Here is a 19,646-nt window from a genome sequence, read left to right on the forward strand (position 1 = left end):
TTTGTCATTACACTAACTCTTGTTTTTGAAAATCTAGTCTCACTAATTTATAAGACGACCAGGGATTTCTGCATGGAGATTTCGTATATTTAATGTAATAAATAAAATGTATCTTAAATAAAAAATATACTTTTTAATTATGTTTTATTTAACTTCTCACCTTTATCTTAGTTTATTGATCCATAGGGGTTTTAAGAATGAAAGTGTTGTTTTTTTAAATAATTTAATCAATGGCAAGTCATCTTATAAAATATTTCAAGGTTTAACACAATGTAGACTAGTTAAAATAAATAACATGGAAATCAGTGATCGTTATATCACACATCAAAATTAAAAATATAACTAAATCACCGAGATATATGTAAATGTGGGCCGAAGAAGATGTTCAGTATCCCTCCAATTTCAAAAGTACAGGTATAAGAGACATCTAAGGGGGCTTGTGCACTACCCGGAATTTCACTGTCCTGCTATCTGGTTTTGAAAAATAAAAGCAACTAGACAGTTTAGCGTGATCGAATTTATGCGCAACGTGTTCACGCACCGATCCGAAGAAAGATGAACAAAAGCACAAGCCAATAATCGTTTTAAAACGCTAACTGTAGTACCGGATGGTAAAATTCCGTGTAGTGCACAAACGCCCTATGTGGTATCAAAACATGATACTTCCATTTTTATAGTTTTTAGATAATTATATCTTTAATTTTTTTTTTAAATCTTTCATAATAAATACGTTTAATTTGTTTTGTATTTTTTCAAAGTATGGAAACCAATTTTTAAATTTTATAAGCATTTTTAGAACTGTATATGTCACATTTAGAAACTAAGATAGGAATCTGTTGCCTTTTTATCCATTAGAATATTCAATTTCTACTTGAGAGTTGTTTGTCTCTTTGAAGATAATATAAATGTAAAAATAATATTTTTACATTTGTAAATTATATACTTGAAATAAAATAATTTAAAAGAACAATAAAATTCACTCCTCGCGCAATGCAATGCCCGCATATTATTGAGAATATATGTTACAGTTTGAAACTAACTCTGGATCGTATTTGTTATATTTTAATACTAGCTTTGTCTTCAATTCAAAATATTTCAAATTCCAAAGGATATTAAACATTCTGATTTGATAAGCTTGTGTAACTTTTACATTCTACAAAATTGCATTCATAGGCCATTCTTGTCTAAAAATGAATGTGTTGGGTTTAAATACACATACGATATAATATTATAATCGACCATAGTGAAGAAATGCATAAAAGAGGAGAAAGTTTGACTTGCAAATAATATAAATACATAGGTTATACTATCTAACTCCTATAATACTTCAAATAACATTTTTTTTAATCAATCTAATTTTTCTTGGTAAATTGTAAATTAGGCTTTTACATATTTCAATGTATTTACTTTGGCAGTTAAAAAGCATTAAGTAATTATAAAATCATGATTGTGTTACATAATACTAAAGGTATTTGCCATCTTTTCATTAAAATTAAATTGTATAATCTTAATTTCTAAGCTCTCAAATAAAAACACATTTTATGTGGTTGGATAAATCATTTCATTGTTAATATATTTACATATTTTTGGAAATAAGAATTTGTACTTAAAATACTTATTCCTTTTTGGTATTATGTCAGATGTGCAGTAAACTCTCTGGGGTTGCTTTAGTAAAAAAATCCATTTATTTTTCCCCATTTTTTTCTTTTTATGGAGATTTATCAGGAACTTTTATCCATTTCCCCAGCACTTTTATCGTAAACAAATTGAAAAGCAATTTTGATGAAAATATAAAAAGTTATCTACCACAACTATACTTGCTCATGTCTCTAGATAGTACTGAACCTACTTAATATTCAGATAATTGTTTCTACCGAATCATCCATTTTTATTATCAATATGCTTGACAATCTGATTAGATACAACTTTTGTGGCTTCTCCAGCATTAGGAATAAGAAATCTATCCATATCTTTTATAACCAAAGTATCTCCATCAGGCACGCCATATTTGAAAGTTATTAGTTCCGGGTGGCGTTTCTTGGCTGTTATTTTAACAACTGAAGAGAGAGGTCTCCTAACAGTTATCTGCGCAAATCCCCTTTTGCCCTCTACATTCCTTAAAATGATTAAATGGCTGTTAGTTATAACTAAATATGCATCAAAAATATATCCATTCATCATAACCTCTTGACATTTAAAGTAACTAATTATATTTGAATTTTTTAGCCATTCACTTAAATGAACTATTTCCTGAGAATCTTCTTCTTCTTGATTATTTTCATCAAATCCTATTTCTCCATCATTATCTTCATCTATACTAAAAACTGGGGCCACATTTCTATAACGTTTGCCATTTTTATCATTTTGAGACACGTGTCTCTCTACGATTGGAGAATTTGAATTTGGGTTTACAATATAGTCTATCAATTTACCTTTTACTTCTTGAGATTTACTTCGCATCGCAGCCGATAATTTACTAAACAAGTCAACCGAAGGAATATTCACTTTTGGAATAGGCCGATCATTAATTTCAGATTTTGTATTTGGTGCACACACTAAACATCTAGAAGGATCATGCTCTTCTAAACAGTCGACCATATGGTCACCAAAGTAATCGTGAATTGCGGCGTAACCTCCATCAAGCATAGAAACGTGTTTGATATTTCGTTTTAAAAATGCAGCCACCACCATATGAGCGTACATATCTATTTCTGACCTCCCTGATCCCAAGAAACACAAATGCTCTCCTGCGGCCAAGGAATGCGCAGCCAGCGCTTGTCTTTGGGCACTAAGAAGACCTTGAACAGCGGTACCGAAAGCAGATGGCTCTTGCAACATAAGATTACAGTCCAAGTGGAACGCTGTGGAGAGATGACCGGCGTTATATTGCTCTGCGGGGCGGCAATCCACTAAAAAGAAGCGTACGCCTTCTGAATCAGGAGACAACTCCATGGTAGCATTTTCCACCAATTCATTTACTGATACGGGTATACACAAAGCCTGAGACACAAATTTAGATTGGATGACAGGTATATTTTCACCGAAAATAATGGGTATAACGTCTCCTTGAAATGAAGTCGGTGTTTTATGAGCGTAATATTGAGCGAGTGAACAAAAGTCGTTAACATCTTCAGATTCTAGAGCACAAGGCATATTGATGAGAAATTCTATAATAACTTCTTTGGTCTCCCCTTTCTTGGAGAGGATTTGTTCCCTGGCATTCACTATCATGATTAAAGCCAGAAAGAAAACAAAGAATGGATCAGCCTGTTGAAAATATAAATCCCACATTGCTTGAACCACGGGCAAGGAGCATGTGCCAGCAAACAAACTTTGGAACCAAACTTTACAATACTGTTCCGGTGTTATTCTCTTGGTGTCCAGAAAGGAGCATAACTCCGGGTCATGATACTGAAGCAAAAGCCATAATATATTAAAAGGGGTTCCATTCTTCCCGCAATTTTTGGGCACATAAGTATCGAGCAATTTTTCAAAAAGGTTATATGTATCTGACAGGGGAAGCTTTAGGTTTAATAATAATAATAAAATTTCAATGAAACCGTTATTTCTCTCATACTCTATCTTTCGAGTTTTACAATAAAAAGTAATTATGGACTCCAAATCAGAAATGACGGACACTTTATCCTCTTCATCATTTCCTAGCTTCTCCACAAATTTTGTTACATCTTCTCTGAGAATGTTTTGGTTTGGTAAGTCAAATATTTCATCAAAATTTAACATTTGATTTCCTTTCCCGTGAACGTTGAGGCATACTTGCCAGACATCTGCACGAACATTGTCAGGTATCGACTTTCCTTTGCACACTGCATAGATATCGCTGGCTGAACACTCATCTAAGAGAACTGATTCCAGCTCAATTATCCTGAAACAACTCACACTTATTAATTACAACTTCTGCTCCAACTGGTCCAAACATCTGTGAGTAAAAATCCACATTACGATTATAGAAGTCAACAAAATGTTTTAAAATAAAAGTTCTTATATAATACATTAGTATTTCTCTGCTTCCGTAACAAAGTATTTAACTTTTGAAAATGGTGTATGTTTGGGATTCAATTCCCGCCTGTATAAACGTAAAAATAAGCTATTTTCCATTCAATTTCGGGTTATGGTCTTGTGGTTAGTGTCGCCGACTCTGAGTCAAAGTTTTTGGTTTCAAACCCACTAGACCACAACTTGATACTTATTTTTAACCAGTCCGGGAGTATGGACGTAAATGAACGTCAGTGCGAATTTTCCTTAGAGGAGTATGGACGTTAATGAATGTCAAAGTCCGTCTGTCAGCTAGTATGATGCAACTTGTATAGCAATGACATCTGTGGATATTTGTGTGTAATTTTGTCATAATTGAAAAATATTTCGAATAAGTATTTTTTTTTAAATACTAACATAATTTCGATTTAATGAAAAAAAATTTTTTTCTTGTAACAAGAACCCACTCCCCAGAGAAAGTCGGACATCAATTTTTGTACACCCCGAAAGGTTAATAATGGGCTGCTTATGCCTACGAAAGAAGTATAAAATTGAAATATTTATGTATTTAATAAGTACACAGTTCACTATCAATAAAAAAAAATATCAAAAAGTATTTTAAAAACAATTTCACACACTTGATTCTAGAAAATTTAGTATAATTCATTTTCATTTACTTTTAGGTCATAAAAATACTTTATAACGATGACAATCCATCGCATTCATCGTAATATTTATTTATTAATTATCATATACAGTGGAAGCTGTTAACGTAGAGCGATACTATTTTTTCATACATGCAAACTTGAAATTTGTAAATCGCTATATGTTTTCACAAAATATAGGTCATCTTTGTATTTGTTAATGCAATTAATTTCAATATAAGAAACAAGTCAACATTATAAATACCCAGATAAACTAAAATGGGAATATTTCGAGGACATGGTTCCACCTTAAAATCGAAGCAATAAATTTGTTATCTTACCAAGTGTTGTCGTCTTCCAAAGACATCATTTTGTTCAAATTTAACTTATATCAGTAGTTAGTATATATATTGATACTCAGATAAATATTGTGTTTTGATATCTGGATAATTAAGCATATATTTTCTCGAATAACTTAGTAAAAACAATAAAATTTTCAGAACTCATACGTACTTATCTCCATACGTCAAAATATGACATACATGCATAGATTACTTATGATAGAATAGAATAATAGACTAAGAATTTTAACCCCTATTGCATACGTCAGTTTTCCGAATTCGGAAATGTTGATTTTCTGCTTTGTATTGGGGTATTTTCATTTAGATTATTAGTTAAATTCGATTCGATATGGTTTTGAAATTCGGAGTCGCAAAGTTCATTGCACATGTGCGTTTTCCGAATTGATCATACAAACCAAATCAAATATTACGAACGGAGTGCTCGTAATGTTTGATTTAGTTTCCTAGTCTAATGGTTATCTAAAGGTCAAATACCGACATTCACTCCTAGGACAGGTCTTACAAGAAAAAAGCGATTTTGTGTGTTTGGTAGGATTCCAAAGTAATCATTTTGAGGTCCTCAAACCGGGACAAGCAATTAATATTTAACTTTATTGTGAACAATTCGACCGTTTATGTTGGTCGAAATAAAATGAAGAAGAAAATGTTTTTGGCAAATCAAAATAAACATATTTGCTACTTGATAAGGCTCACCCGCATGCAGCAAAATAAAAATTAATGGTCTTGAATGCAATATTTTTAGACATTCATCATACTCTCTGGACTTAATTCCTTCGCACTGCCACTTTTTCATTCAATGTAACATTTCTAAGAAGGAAAAAATTAGATTAACAATGATGATGTGAAAAGGGTTATAACTGAATAATTCGAGTGAAAGCCCCAGATTTTTATTAACAAATGCTTTGAAATGTTACCAGCAAGATGGAAAAAGGCCAAACAAAATAATGAAAAATACATTTAATAATTAAACTTTTAAAATACTGTACTAAGAATATTTGATTTTTCATATTGAAAACGACATTTATTCCGGGTGCTCTAATATAAACCTAGTAGGACAAAATCTTTTTACAAGATCTTTCCAACATTTAAATCTTTCATTTCTCTCATACAATTATCCATGTATAGGTTAAACAGCCACGGCGACATTACACATCCCTGTTTAACACCTTTAGAGATGCTAAACCAGGATGAAAATGAACCACTTACCCTAATGCATGCAGTGCTATCCTCGTACAAGGATGCAATGCCTTAGATATGTTTACTGTTTACTCCACACTCAGATAACACCTTCTATAGCTTCGTTCTATCAACTCAGTCATACTCGGTCGGAATGAATAATTTGACAGTCTGTTACCTTTTGTATGCTGACGATGCTGTTCTTCTTGCCGATAGCAGTGAAGACCTGCAGGCGCTGGTGACAAAAATGTATAATTTGTGCAAGGAAAGCGATTTATTGATGAATGTTAGCAAATCGAAAAATATTGTTTTTGAAAGAGATTAATGTAGATCTGAGTGTGAAATATTGGTAAATGGAGAGATTTTGGAACAGGTAGATGATTTCGTATATTTGGGTAGTATGTTTTCTAGGGATGGAAAGATTGATAAAAACAAAGAAAGGAAAGTGAATGCTGGGAAAAAGTGAATGGTGCACTGAAATTAGTTATAGCAAATAAAGACATATCAGCGAAAGCTAAACTGGCAGTACACAACGGAACAGTAGAACGAATGAGTGAGGAAAGAACGGTAAAACAAATTTATGAGGTGAATGTAATTGGAAAAAGGAGCAGAGGAAGACCGAGAAAAACTTGGCACGATCAGGTATGCCAAATACTTGAAAGTGGTCAGGTTAAGAGTCGAAACAATCATCGGGTATGTATGAGGAGATGCATGAACGCGGAAGAGACAAAGAATGTTTGCAAAGACAGAGTGGTGTGGCGTTCTATTCTCTCTGCCTACCCCTGCGAGAAGCGGCGTGATGGTTAGTTAGTTTTTTTTTTAAATCTCTATGCGTAAACCATGGATAAACTTATAATCGACTCGTAATGTTGGTGTACACCACAGATTATACAGTATGAATGTGTACACTTTGTGTAAAAAATAACAGTTACAAAATGGAAAGTAATTGACACTTTATAAAAAAGGAAGTTTTATAAAAAATGAAGTTTTAGGTGCATTCCTTTTAAAATGCATTTTTTTATGCAAAATCGTATTTTACTTGCCTAGATAACAATGGACATATTTTTAAAGACGCTCGGGATAGGCGATGATGCGAAAGTCAGGAATTTAGTAAGAATGTGGTTGTGTTTATGCTCATTGTCGTGTGAATTAGTTCAATTTTTGTGTTTTAGGAGCTTATAACGGACCTCGTTATTATATAAACTTCCACATTTTCATGGTATTTAAAAAAATACTCGACAACGTTACGTGCAACTAGTTTTTTATGTGCTTTGTTCCTGTGAACTTATTTTTGAAGTATGAAGCAATGCAGCTACTTACTGATTAATTCGATTAATAATAAACTATTAAATATACACTTATTCCACTAACTACTGAAATAAAATGTAGAGTAATGGGACCTCGTAACTCTGTGGACTCTAAGTTAAACATGAGCCAATTCAAAAGTAAGTTTTTTTCCAACATAATATATAAACAGTACGTGATTTATTTCTGCTTTAGTTAAAGATTATACGTTTTTTCGACTTATTTTCAAGCTTATTTTCATTCAGCGATAGCTTGATATTTATTATAACTATGAAGTGTCAAACAAATCGGTGTTTTTTAATAGTTTTCTCCTTTACCGTATTTTACATTTTATTTTAATCACTCTCAAACTTAAGCTAATTTAAATCTTAAAGTTACGCATTCCATGCAGATTTATCGATGTTCAAGTTGTTAAATTACATAAGGGTATAATGTCACAATGAGTTTACGTATATTTACATGGAAATCTGCATTGCTTGATTTAGTAAATAGATATTTTTTTGTAATTGTGGATTTTTTCAAGCTAGTTTATGCTAGAGTTTAAATCAAAGTACCTAGTAATAAAATAAAGTACTTTCATTTCAAGATTCATGGACCATTTTATTCTGCTAATTAAAAATCCATCTAAAGATAAATTTTAACCATCTCATAAAAACAGAAGTTTTAAAAGGAGTATTTCATTTTTTTATTGGAATTAGTTATATTGTACAAAATTTAAGTGGGTCTATATGTCTATTGGTAGTTAAATAAACTTGAGCAACATTAACCACGTGGAATCAATGACCCCTGCTTTAACACATTTATTGATCACGTGGATTCGTGTTCACTAGCGCTAATGTGTTAAAAACTTTCTTCTTTAACTTTTACCAGAGATGTTCTTCCCAATTTTATGAATTATAGATAAATATACATTTTATTTTATATAGTGTACATAGTGTTTGTTTTTATTAATTTGGTTCCACGAAGTAATATTAAAAATTTACGACATACATTGATTTCAGAATGATGGCATGGTAGATCTTTACTCTAAAAGGAGCCTTGCACCTGGCTCTATCGCCGAAAACAGTGCAATGTTTGTTTTAGACTTGCACAAGCGTAGACTTATGAAAGATGCCCTCTACAGAAGTAATTCAAGCTTGGAGCTGGTAAACACAGATCACCAATATCCCACTAGCACCCTCCACACCAGAAGAGAGTACGGCAGCCACGGCTCCATCGATGTAATCGGGAGTCCGACGTCTACCGGCGAGAGTTTTTTTGCCATGTTACAAGACTTTCATCCTTCCGGCATACCTGTAGACCAGCGATCTCCCGGGCCCTCCGAGTATCTACGAGTCAAGATGGATCCCCTGACAGAGGGCTCCAACAACGCCTTGACCGTAGACTGTGAAGATATCGTCGGCAATAAGAATGTAATCGGAGCTTCCAGCCCCAAATTGAAATCTAAGTTTCACAAGTTTTGGGGTAATAGCGCCGGCAGCAGTGTCAGTAAACTTCAGCGGCACCAAATTCCTTTAGATGATAGCATAATCAACACGTCTTCCAACAGCTGCTACTCTAGTATGACTTCTACGTGCACCGACGGAGAGGAGCAGCCCAAGAGAAAGGGCTTTGCTCATTATGACTGCCAGTCTCTGACGGCTAATCTCGGGTACGCCGCCAAGCTGAGAGGGATTCTGTTAGGAAGGCGACGGAATACTACAACCGGTGCCTCGGCTGCTTCCATGGTCCCTCCGCGAGCTGAAGAATTAGACGGAGACCCTAAAGATGATGCTGGTGACGGACAAACTAACGATTTAATAGAAAGTTGTCCTTTTTTCCGCAACGAAATTGGAGGTACATCTTTATATTCCGGAATATAATTTGTATTTTTTTTTTTTTACTGTAAATGAGTAAATTTTTTTTATCATTATATTTTGTGGAGTACATTCATTCTTTTATTAGTACTATAAAGATTTAATATTTAAATAATAGGTACTCAAATACCATTTTGTACTGGACCAGCCCTTGGTGATGTGGAAACTAGATACAATAACAAACGATAGTAAAATAATGTGAAAGAATATCTAAAATACTCGACTTCTTCAGAAAATCATGAATTTCTCAACAGTAAACCTTTTAAATATGTTTCGTCTTACAGGAGAGGAAGAACGCAACATGAGCCTTTGCGGGAAGACAGTCCATTCTAGAAAACCAGAATCATACAATAAAACTAATAGTAATTTATGTCTGCACCAACCGAGTGTAGCTTATGGCCTTTCAATACTAGAGTTTCCACCCGGCCAATCCCACTGGAAACCATCCTGTTATCTTGCGAGACAATCTACTCTCACAGCGAGACCTATTGAGTTCTTAGATCAGGGGGCTTTATATTACAGAAAGTATTTTTACGGTCAAGGTAAGATATATTAATGTACCTTAATACATAATGTGCATATTGTTTTATTGCAAATAAACCCTCATATTCAAACTTTAATTGACTTTTATCAACGTTAAGCCATACATATGTTCTAGTCATTTGTGTAAATTTATAAAATGTGACTTTTAAATGGTCAGAATCATACTTCATATATCATCATCACTTTGAATATTATTGTTGGTTTAAGTTAAGTTTCTTTAATTGACGAAACGTTTCCGCCTCTATAGTGTAGTGATTATCACATCTGGCTATCATGCTGGAGGTCCCGGGTACGATTCCCAGGGGGTTGAAATAAAAAATAAAAGTGTTTTTTCACTCTAACATTTATTCAATATTACCTGAAGTGTAAGACTGATTACCTTGTCTTCGTATAAACAATGATCAACTTAGCATTTCATCAATTTGATGAAGTTCCCTATGCATCATTGGTTGCGAATGAGGGGTTTGAAGACGAAGAAGAAATGACAGTTATTGATTTCCATAGTAATGTACCATAGATGATGCTGTGTCTCTATAGTAACTTAAATAAATGTATTTCTATTGAAAAACATACAAGTAGAGTGAGTATATCAATTTTTTTTTTAAGTGATCGTGATGATATGATAAATTAAAATGTATTCAAATATAGGATGTATATTGATGTAAACTATCACCAAACTTAATTAAATTTGATTCTATAATTTATGCTTATTTGATAAATATGATAAGAAACACTTGCTTTGTTTTAAGATCACCAAAACTGGTTTGGCTTGGATGATCAACTTGGACCGGTAGCTATAACAATAAAGAAAGACAAAATGGATGTTTGTGCAAATTCGGATTCTTCTATGCACAATGGAAACAGCTCTTGGCAGTACCGTATCATAATTCGTACCTCCGAACTATTGACCTTGCGAGGGTCCATATTGGAGGACTCCATACCAAATATTAAACCTTCAAATAGTAGTAAAACTTGCAATGCCAAAGAAGTATTGGAATATATCGCTCCTGAAATACAGCTGTCTTGTCTAAGGTACCCATCTGTTAATTTACAACTTAACTAAAGTGTATTGCATAAATTACATAATATGTATGATACTATAATTGTTTTTGATTTTCCCTCAGATTGGGCCTGAATGGCACTGGTGCGGAAGAACAATTGCTTAGACTCGATGAACAATGTGTCAGCCGCCACTATAAGGTGGGCATCATGTATTGCCGACAAGGTCAAGCTTCCGAAGAAGAGATGTACAATAACCAGGAAGCCGGTCCGGCTTTTGTAGAGTTTCTCCAGATGCTGGGACAAACCGTTCGTTTAAAGGGATTCGAGAGATACAAAGCCGGCTTAGATAACAAGACAGATTCCACGGGACTGTATTCTGTTTACACATTATTTCAAGATTACGAAATCATGTTCCACGTATCCACGATGCTTCCATATACACCTAACAACCGACAGCAGTTGCTCAGAAAGAGACACATCGGAAACGATATTGTCACAATAGTATTTCAAGAACCGGGTGCCCAAAAATTCACACCGAAGAACATTAGATCGCAATTCCAGCATGTGTTTATCGTTGTAAAAGTTATAAATCCTTGTTCAGATAGTACTCATTACAGTATCGCTGTTTCGCGGTCAAAAGAAGTACCAATATTTGGACCACCAATTATTGATGGAGGAATTTATCCAAAAGGAAAAGGTTTTACAGACCTGTTGCTAGCTAAAGTATGATTTCCATTTTATATTTACACATATATATATACATACATAAACATATGATATTATATTATTAATTATTCTGTCGATAATGACTGATTCTAAATACTTTTTCAATCTTTTTAGGTAATCAATGGCGAAAATGCTGCTCATCAATCGACAAAATTTTCCACTATGGCCACAAGAACGAGGCAAGAATACTTAAAAGATTTGGCCTCAAATTACATTACTGCAACTCCTCTCGACACTGGACAAAAATTTTGTAAATAATTTTCTCAATATTATGTAATTATCAGTCCTCCACCATAAATAACTCCTTCCTTCACACTGTAGCGGTCTGCATTCACATCAAATTATATTGTATTAATAAATTTATTTCATTGCGGAAACTTAAATAAATGAATTGGAGTAAAGTAAAAGCTGGTTAATTTGAATATTGATTATTAAATTATCCATTATTTTAAAAAAATGTAATATTTTTTATATAATTTCATTAATTGAAAAGGCAGTCACTTTGAGGTGGCATTTATCCATTTTTCTAATTTAAAGTTAATTAGGGCTAAATGATCGATAAATTTGAACAAAATTACGAGAAAAGAGGGAAAAATATTTTTTTTTAATATTGTTTATTTATTTAGTCAATGTTCAGTGCTTTTGCTATTTTATCAACAAAAAAAACATATTTAAAAAACATGAATATGGAAGATGATTTTAAAAAAAATTATTTTGGTCTCATCCTGAATTAACGAGCTTTTACTGCATTTGTGTAGTCTAGTGTCTATCACTTTAATATGTGAAGATGGATAATGTGTGGACTTTGCAGCACTCTTCTCATCCCTGCTGAAGAGCGGCAGTGGCGGAGTGGGGGGCAGCATGGGGGTGCGTGCTCTGGGCTGCCTGCCCGGAGAGGTGTGCGGGGCGCTGTGCTGGCCTGTCGTGGCGCGAGACGAGGGGCGCGGCGGCATCATGACAGAGTGCTTCTTCGGCCTGTCCAGGGACACCTTCGTGCTCATTGAGGAGAGCTCCCGGCAGATTGTCTTTGTTGCACCCACCAAAGCCATTTTAGGTAAGACAAATTGAGATGCGTTATTATAGAATTCTGTTAAAATCATCAAAACTGATGTAATTACATTTCACATAGATATCTCAACAGAGACTTTGCAAAGGTAATATGGGAGTCTGGCATTTGCAGGGTTTACATTTGTCATGACAGGTTTGTGTGATCTTCATTCATTGTGTAAAATTTACCATTCTGCTCTTGCTTGAACATCCATATTACTTTGTTTTTTGAAGCTTCTATATATGTATTCCATGTGATAAGTACTACATTTTGAGTGTGTCCAAATACACATCCCACATCCCACCAATAGATGTCTCTAGTGAAGTTCTAGTGATTCAAGAACAAGGTTTCTAAATTGGTTAATATATAAAGAACTTCCAAGAATTTGAGTAGTGTGGTTGTCAATAATGGGTAGAATTGGTGAATGTTACACGTGTGTAAAGTGATCACTTAAACCAGCCGATGAGGGTCGTCAGCCCCGTAAATGCCCAGACTTCCATATTCTTCTTCATCTTTGATGAGATGTTAAAAAATAATATGATAAGTACTATATGAAATAACAAAAAACCAATTTTACTCTGTGGAACACCTACAAATAGGAATCATCTAATAAAATATTTTTTATACTTCTTCTTCATATTCAAACCCTCATCCGCACCTGATGGTGCATAGGGCACTGCATCATATAAACACAGTGTTATTACATTAAGGAAAGGTGATCAGCCCTCCGCTTCAGATACCAGTCCAGGGTAATATTGAATAAATATTGGAGTGAAAAAATCACTTATATTTATTTGATCCTTCTCATAGAAATCAAACCCGGGATCTCCGGTACGGTAGCCGAGCGTGCTGACCATTACACTACGGAGGGGGACAACAATAATTACAATGCATTTACTCCATTTGATTTCTCCTGATTCCCATCTCAAAAATCTTCTTTATTGAGATATTGAGATATAAAGATCTTGAGATATTGAGATATAAAGATTCTTGAGATATTGAGATATAAAGATATTGAGATAAAAGATCTTGGACAGTCAGTAGGTGTTTAAATCCAGTATTTGCTTCCAATATTGACGATATAATATAACACAATATTGACGGTATAATAAAACAATATTGACGATATAATATGACAAAATATTAGCAAAAAAGAATTCTTAACGGAAGATATTAATGATTTGTTTATTTTTGTCTGTAAGCTGAGTGGGACACTGGCATGTAATGTTGTGGGTGTGTGAGTAACTGGATGGTGTGTGTAGGGTGGCGCTGGTGGATGGACGGGCTGGGCATCCGCGTGTACCACCACCGGGGGGAGAGTGTGGCCCTGCGCAGCCGGGAGGCCTCGGGCAGCGGCGCCGGGGAGCTGGAGCGCGCGCTCGCCTCGGCCGCTCCCCACGCCGCCCCCGCCACGCAGCTGCAACTTCGCAGGAACCACGCCGGACAACTGGGTAACCTTTTATTTCTTTATCTTCATTTCCATCTTATAATATTTTCTAATTGTGTTGAAAGTTTCAATATTTGTGGGCTTCCAGCTTAATCTGGATATCTTTGAACATTTTTTGCATACCTAGTGCAATTGAATTTGTTTTAGCTATGAAAATTTTTAACCCTTTCCACTCTGACCATTTTTTCTCATAACTGAACAGCTACTCTGATCAAAAAAATGCGACATTTTTTTACCATTAAAATAAATATTTGGGTTCTCTAATTTTGGGACACTGTCTGGCGATTCGTATGACCATGTTAATTAAGATTAACTGTATTTATCTGAAATATTTTTTGGTAGAATATACTTGGGTGATAGAGAAATCAGTGACTAAAGTTATACCTGCGCTGGGCCAGACATTGTGGCCCACGGAGCTGCCTACTAGAATTATACGGGCCAGAATGTCTGGCCTACAGAGTGGTAAGAGTTTATAAAATCCTCACAAATGTTTAGTCATAAATTTAATAAATTCTGTATCAAATACTTGAAAACAATTTTAATAATCGGTAAAAAATTCTAAAATTTCCTGTGAATCTGGGTAACATTGAACATTATTATATTTTCAGGAACTTTTTTATTTTTGTTTTTTTTTTATTATTTGATAATTAAAATGTAACTTTGTTTTAAAATAACTATAAATATTTTATCATAACTTAATTATAATGTCTACCGGTTTGGAAGCTAACCACTTCTTTATCAAGACTGATTAATACTAAAACACTATGTATCTATTTAACAAAATTCTAAAAGTCTTGATAAAGAAGCGGTTAGCTTCCAAACCGGTAGACATTATAATTAAGTTATAAAATATGTATAGTGATTTAAAAACAGTTACATTTTAATTATAAAATGGAAAATCACAAAGTTAGTATATTTTTACTTAATTTATTAGAGAAACTTGGTAAACCACTTAATGCTAGGGCTTTTTTTTATATAAAAAGTGTTTAGAAAACATAGTTTTTTAAAAAAATGTTTCATTCAAAGTTTACTCACTTTTCAAATAAAATATAACAATTGAAGGATATTTAATTTACAATTACGTCTACAATATTTTGTACTAAATCATCATCGAAAAAGTAATTGAAAAATAAAAAAATGGAACGCATTTAGCGCGCGATCATGGCTCGTTCAAAAGTATAAAGCGGTTAAAAAACAATTGCTTAATTTATTTGATTTATTTAGGATTCCATGTACAACCCGATGGAGTAGTCACTCAGGTGGAAAACGGAGGTGGAGCAGCGCGCGCTGGTCTTCGTCAAGGTTGTAGGCTGGTGGAAATCTGCACAGTCGCAGTCTGCACTCTCTCGCACGACCAATTAGTGGATTTACTGAAGACTTCGGCTCCTGTCATGGTGACCGTAATACCACCGCTGGCCGGAGCGGCGCGCATGTCCTGCGGAGGCGCCGAGTGCCCCGGGGCCAGCGCGTCCGGAGGAGGCCAGCTCCCCGGGCGCCATCGCCGGCGCTACGACCCCAGCTTCTCCCCCCCTCGCAGCGGGACCAGCTCCGGCTACGGGACGGGAGGTTCCAGCAAGAGCTGCCCCCCGCCCGAGCTCTGGACCTCGGATAGCCAGGACGATATCAAACTTTACGCTAAGCCGATAGAACCGGCGTATTCATCCGTAGCGAGAAGTGACATTTCGGATTCCAGTTCATCCGTAAAAATTTCCCTAGCAAAGAGACAATCGCAAGAGATAACTAGCAATAGTTTATCGGACCAAAGAATTGATAAATCTCGAGTCGAAACAGATAGAAGCAGCGCATCTCCGCGTGTAGGTCGAGGATCACCGGGGAGTGCGGTGACTGAAGCGCGGCTCCGCGTCCCGAAGGCGCAACGTCACAGTGCGGGGAGCAGCCTGCAGGAAGACCTGATGCGGCTAATCAACCCCGACTACACGGAGGTGGCAGAGGAGGGTGTGCTTCTGCAGGCCCGGCCAGCCACCGTGATCTCCAGCACCTCTAGTGGGGGATCCCCTGCACCGCCGCCTGCCCCCCTCCCGCTCCCTGACGCTTTAATGGACTGGTCTTCCTTGGTCGACACTGCCACCAGAGCCATGCTCCAGGTAAAAAAAACTTTATGATTGTGTGTGTGTTTTTTTAAAATTAATACATACAAAGGCAATGGACAAAACAGCAAGGAGAGTGTTCAACTGCCTAAAAGCAAAACTGCGTACAGTAACCGGCATTAAATATTACAAATCTTTTGGAAGAGACTGTTGCCACAATTAGCTAACTTCGGTTTTGTCATTAGTGTCAGTTCTGTCACATGATGTGCCAACAGTTATCTAGGCAGAGCTGTCAAAAAAGTTGGCTTTTTTATTTATTTATTTTTTTGTGATTGAATACAAAACACAAGCAAATGGCAAACTACTGCTGGCAAAACTCACATAATTTGTAATTATCATTAGAAAAATAGGGAAAAAGACATTATTAAACTTAATTATCTAAAGTAATATTACGTTTACTGACAAATTGTGACAGAACCTAATACCTCTACAAAGTTGAGAATGCCCGACAATCTATTTTTTCTGTTTCAATTGAATTAAAATTTAAAATTTATAACTAAGAAAAACCTAAATATCTGCCAAATGAAATAAGTATTACAAAACCAAAATATTTATTATTTAGAATCACATCCTTTTCAAAGATGATAATATTTGTAATTTTAAGAGAAAAATATTAACTATCAAAAATTATGTACAATTTTCTCTTCCCCTTCCAAATTCCCCTTATGTCTACATCCTTGGTTTTGCTTTTGCCTTATTACTTTCAACCAACGCTCGAAATAGAACTGTTTTGTACTAAATATGTTGGTTTTATTACCTTTCTGTTTTGATCCTGCATATGTGCTGTTGTCAACAGATTTGTGAAGAGCAATATTCGTCACTCGGTGACCCGGAAGGGAGCACCAGCGGCTCCGTGGGGGCCGATGGCGGAGGGGAAGTGAGAGAAGTGGAAATGTCTGCAGATGGAGAGTGTTGTCCTCTCCGGAAGCAGCTGAATGAGACGGAGGAACGCTTGGCCCGGGAGACCAGAGCCAGAAAATCCTTAGAGGAAGAGGTCAATAACAACTTTATTATTTTTTGTCTTAATTTACTGTGTTGAATTTTATTTTATTTCAGACACAGAATCATTTCTCACAGCACATTGATAAATGCTTTCAGACCAAATATTTTTTTCAAAATACATACACAACCTTATTTTTATACTATATAGTATTTTATTTGAGACACATAAAATGTAGCTAAGGAGGGGTATAAAAGCAAAGATACTAAGCAATAATAAATATTTTAAGTAATGATTAACAATTATTTAAAATTTACACTTCAAACGGGAATGGTGAAATAGAAAAAACATACATAAATGAAAACATCAAACGAGTTGAATGCTATTTTTTATTATTTATTGAAAGTGAAGAATACCTTACTCCGACAGCTCATAGTAATTAATCCTGACTACATTTTTATTTAAGCCATCTCAAATTATTTATATCATGAATTATTTGTTGATACAGGTAAAACGTCTTCGCCACAACAACAAGAGATTAAGAGAGGAAAGTGTAAGAGCCGTGCAACAATTGCAGAGATTTACAAATTGGTTTTTCCAAACAGTTGAACGACAGTGAATCCTTTTTTTTGTTTTTTAATTTATAAATCTGTACTCTATTTTGTAAATATCAATCTATTTATATACTTTTACAAATATATATTGAATGTATTTTTTTGCACCAACCATTGTACATGACTGTTGGCAATTTGAAATTTGGTTTTTGGCGTAATTATTATTACTGTAAATTTTAAATCTTTAAGACGGTGTAGTTTTTTGACCATTAAAATGTTTAGTTAATTTATACTTAAGAAAAAACAAAGTACGCAGTACTAGATAGTTACGTTATTGTATCTATATTATAATCATTTAACTATCTTATCCACCTTATCATGAACAAAACAAAACGTGAAGTATTTGAAATCGTAAATGAATATTTTACTATGTATTTCATTACATAAATACAATAAAACACTTTTAGTATTACGCGGTGGTGTTGGGACTCCCCGAAATAACATGAGAAATATTAGTATTCCCCAAAATTGCGCCATTCGGTTACTTTACAGTACATGTTGAATATAAGTTTTTATCGATTTTATTTTATGTTATTTCCTTAAGGGCAGTCAATAAAATTGCCAACATTTGCGTGAATGATAATCATTGATATCACCAATTGATTTTTTACATAAGCAGTGGGACCAATTATCATTAGCTACTTACCATTGATGAAAGTTCAAGTCAATTTTAATTTAATAGGCGCCATTGCAATACCAAATGGGTTGTTTCGCTTTACTAATGATTAACAATTTTTATTTCAGTTGCTTGCTGAACATAGGTATTTATCCAGTCCTGTAGTCTTTATTACGGCAGACGCCGACAAAGTTGAGGCAAAAATATTATACGCCCTTAATTAAAATCATGTAAAAGAAATTGACAATCTTTATTGACCTAGCCCGGGCCACATTACTCTGAGATGAATGAATGTGCGTCATTTATTAATTATTTACAACACACAAATTCCATTTAACGGTGCTCAAATCACTTTAAAATTATCATCTAAAATAGTGGAATCTTCAAAATGAATAAAGTGAAAACTTAAATAATGTTTCGATAATCCTCCTATACCTTCTTTATTATTTTTTTTTTTTCTCGATGCAAACCCATTCGGTAAAAGTAGCTGAATCTCCATACGAGAAAATCTTAAATGAATGTTATATTTTGTTCTTTTTGTTTTTATGTTATACACATATACACAGTGGTATGTATGCATAGAGTTTTCAGCAGTAGAGGTTGGTAAGATCTGGTCAAGAAGATCATCAATGGGTCTGCATCAATGGATCTGGATCATGGATCAATTAAACAACAAATTTTTCGGCAAATAAAATTCTATAAGTGGGAAGGTATATGTATATTTATTTTTTGCTTAACGTAATGATGACCAACAATAAATAAAAATCTATAAGGTAGCTACTGCTTAGTAAGGTAGGGTAGGTGCTGCTAGTGTACATATCTATATGGAACACAAGTAAGGTAGGGTAGGCATTGCTTATGCACCTAAAAGGAATGCACGCCCCTAAATTTTAATAAAACTTTTTTGAATTTTAATTTTAAAAATGTGTTTGTTCTTGCTCTGGGTCTCACTTATAAACATAGAAAAGATGGCTTTAATACATACTATGTAGACTTGAATCAAACTTATTTTATTAGATTTAAAGTAAGGTGTTTGTAGAAAAGGGTTGTAAAAACCAAACCAGAAACCACTTTATTTTCAAGGAAGCAGATGATGATATTTACGAAGTGCCTTTAGGGGCTGTTTATTCATATTAAAAATATACAAACATAAAATACATTGGCAAGATATATGTCTATAAAACAAACTGTCGATCTTTTCATCATTCCGATGACCTTCAAGAATGTGCCTTGAGTTTTGTATAAAGTTTGGTTGTGATATTATTT

The 19,646-nt window shown here is 34.5% G+C and overlaps 2 protein-coding genes across 2 annotated transcripts; one reads left to right on the plus strand and one right to left on the minus strand.

Annotated features, from left to right (window-relative positions):
- Nucleotides 1-216: 216 nt before the first annotated feature.
- On the minus strand, nt 217-5,175 carry LOC148303214 (TBC1 domain family member 23-like). Its single transcript, XM_088270350.1, has 2 exons — nt 4,979-5,175; nt 217-3,883 (listed from the first exon to the last, which is right to left on the minus strand). The coding sequence occupies exons 1-2, from the start codon at nt 5,005-5,007 to the stop codon at nt 1,879-1,881; spliced, it is 2,034 nt and encodes a 677-aa protein (XP_088126476.1). The 5' UTR covers nt 5,008-5,175; the 3' UTR covers nt 217-1,878.
- Nucleotides 5,176-7,267: 2,092 nt separating this feature from the next.
- On the plus strand, nt 7,268-19,145 carry LOC148303215 (signal-induced proliferation-associated 1-like protein 3). The gene is made up of 11 exons (XM_088270357.1): nt 7,268-7,620; nt 8,482-9,316; nt 9,621-9,878; nt 10,629-10,911; nt 11,004-11,604; nt 11,722-11,857; nt 12,419-12,661; nt 13,918-14,106; nt 15,327-16,207; nt 17,007-17,204; nt 17,659-19,145. Exons 2-11 carry the CDS (start codon nt 8,491-8,493, stop codon nt 17,767-17,769), a joined length of 3,726 nt encoding a protein of 1,241 aa, XP_088126483.1. The 5' UTR covers nt 7,268-7,620; nt 8,482-8,490; the 3' UTR covers nt 17,770-19,145.
- Nucleotides 19,146-19,646: the final 501 nt, after the last annotated feature.

Source organism: Brachycentrus maculatus, unplaced genomic scaffold (assembly GCF_059751285.1).
Source record: "Brachycentrus maculatus isolate JH-2025_06_01 unplaced genomic scaffold, ASM5975128v1 h1tg000378l, whole genome shotgun sequence".
Lineage (NCBI taxonomy): Eukaryota > Metazoa > Arthropoda > Insecta > Trichoptera > Brachycentridae > Brachycentrus > Brachycentrus maculatus.

What these genes read in the sequence shown, in the direction of transcription:
- LOC148303214 (XM_088270350.1), bottom strand. Translation starts at nt 5,007, where the DNA reads ATGATGTCTTTGGAAGACGACAACACTTG. An exon ending in TTGGAAGACGACAACACTTG is followed by an intron (nt 3,884 to 4,978) that starts GTAAGATAACAA and finishes GAGTTGTTTCAG; the next exon opens with GATAATTGAGCTGGAATCAG.
- LOC148303215 (XM_088270357.1), top strand. Translation starts at nt 8,491, where the DNA reads ATGGTAGATCTTTACTCTAAAAGGAGCCTTGCACCTGGCTCTATCGCC. An exon ending in CAGACCTGTTGCTAGCTAAA is followed by an intron (nt 11,605 to 11,721) that starts GTATGATTTCCA and finishes CAATCTTTTTAG; the next exon opens with GTAATCAATGGCGAAAATGC. An exon ending in ACCCACCAAAGCCATTTTAG is followed by an intron (nt 12,662 to 13,917) that starts GTAAGACAAATT and finishes TGGTGTGTGTAG; the next exon opens with GGTGGCGCTGGTGGATGGAC.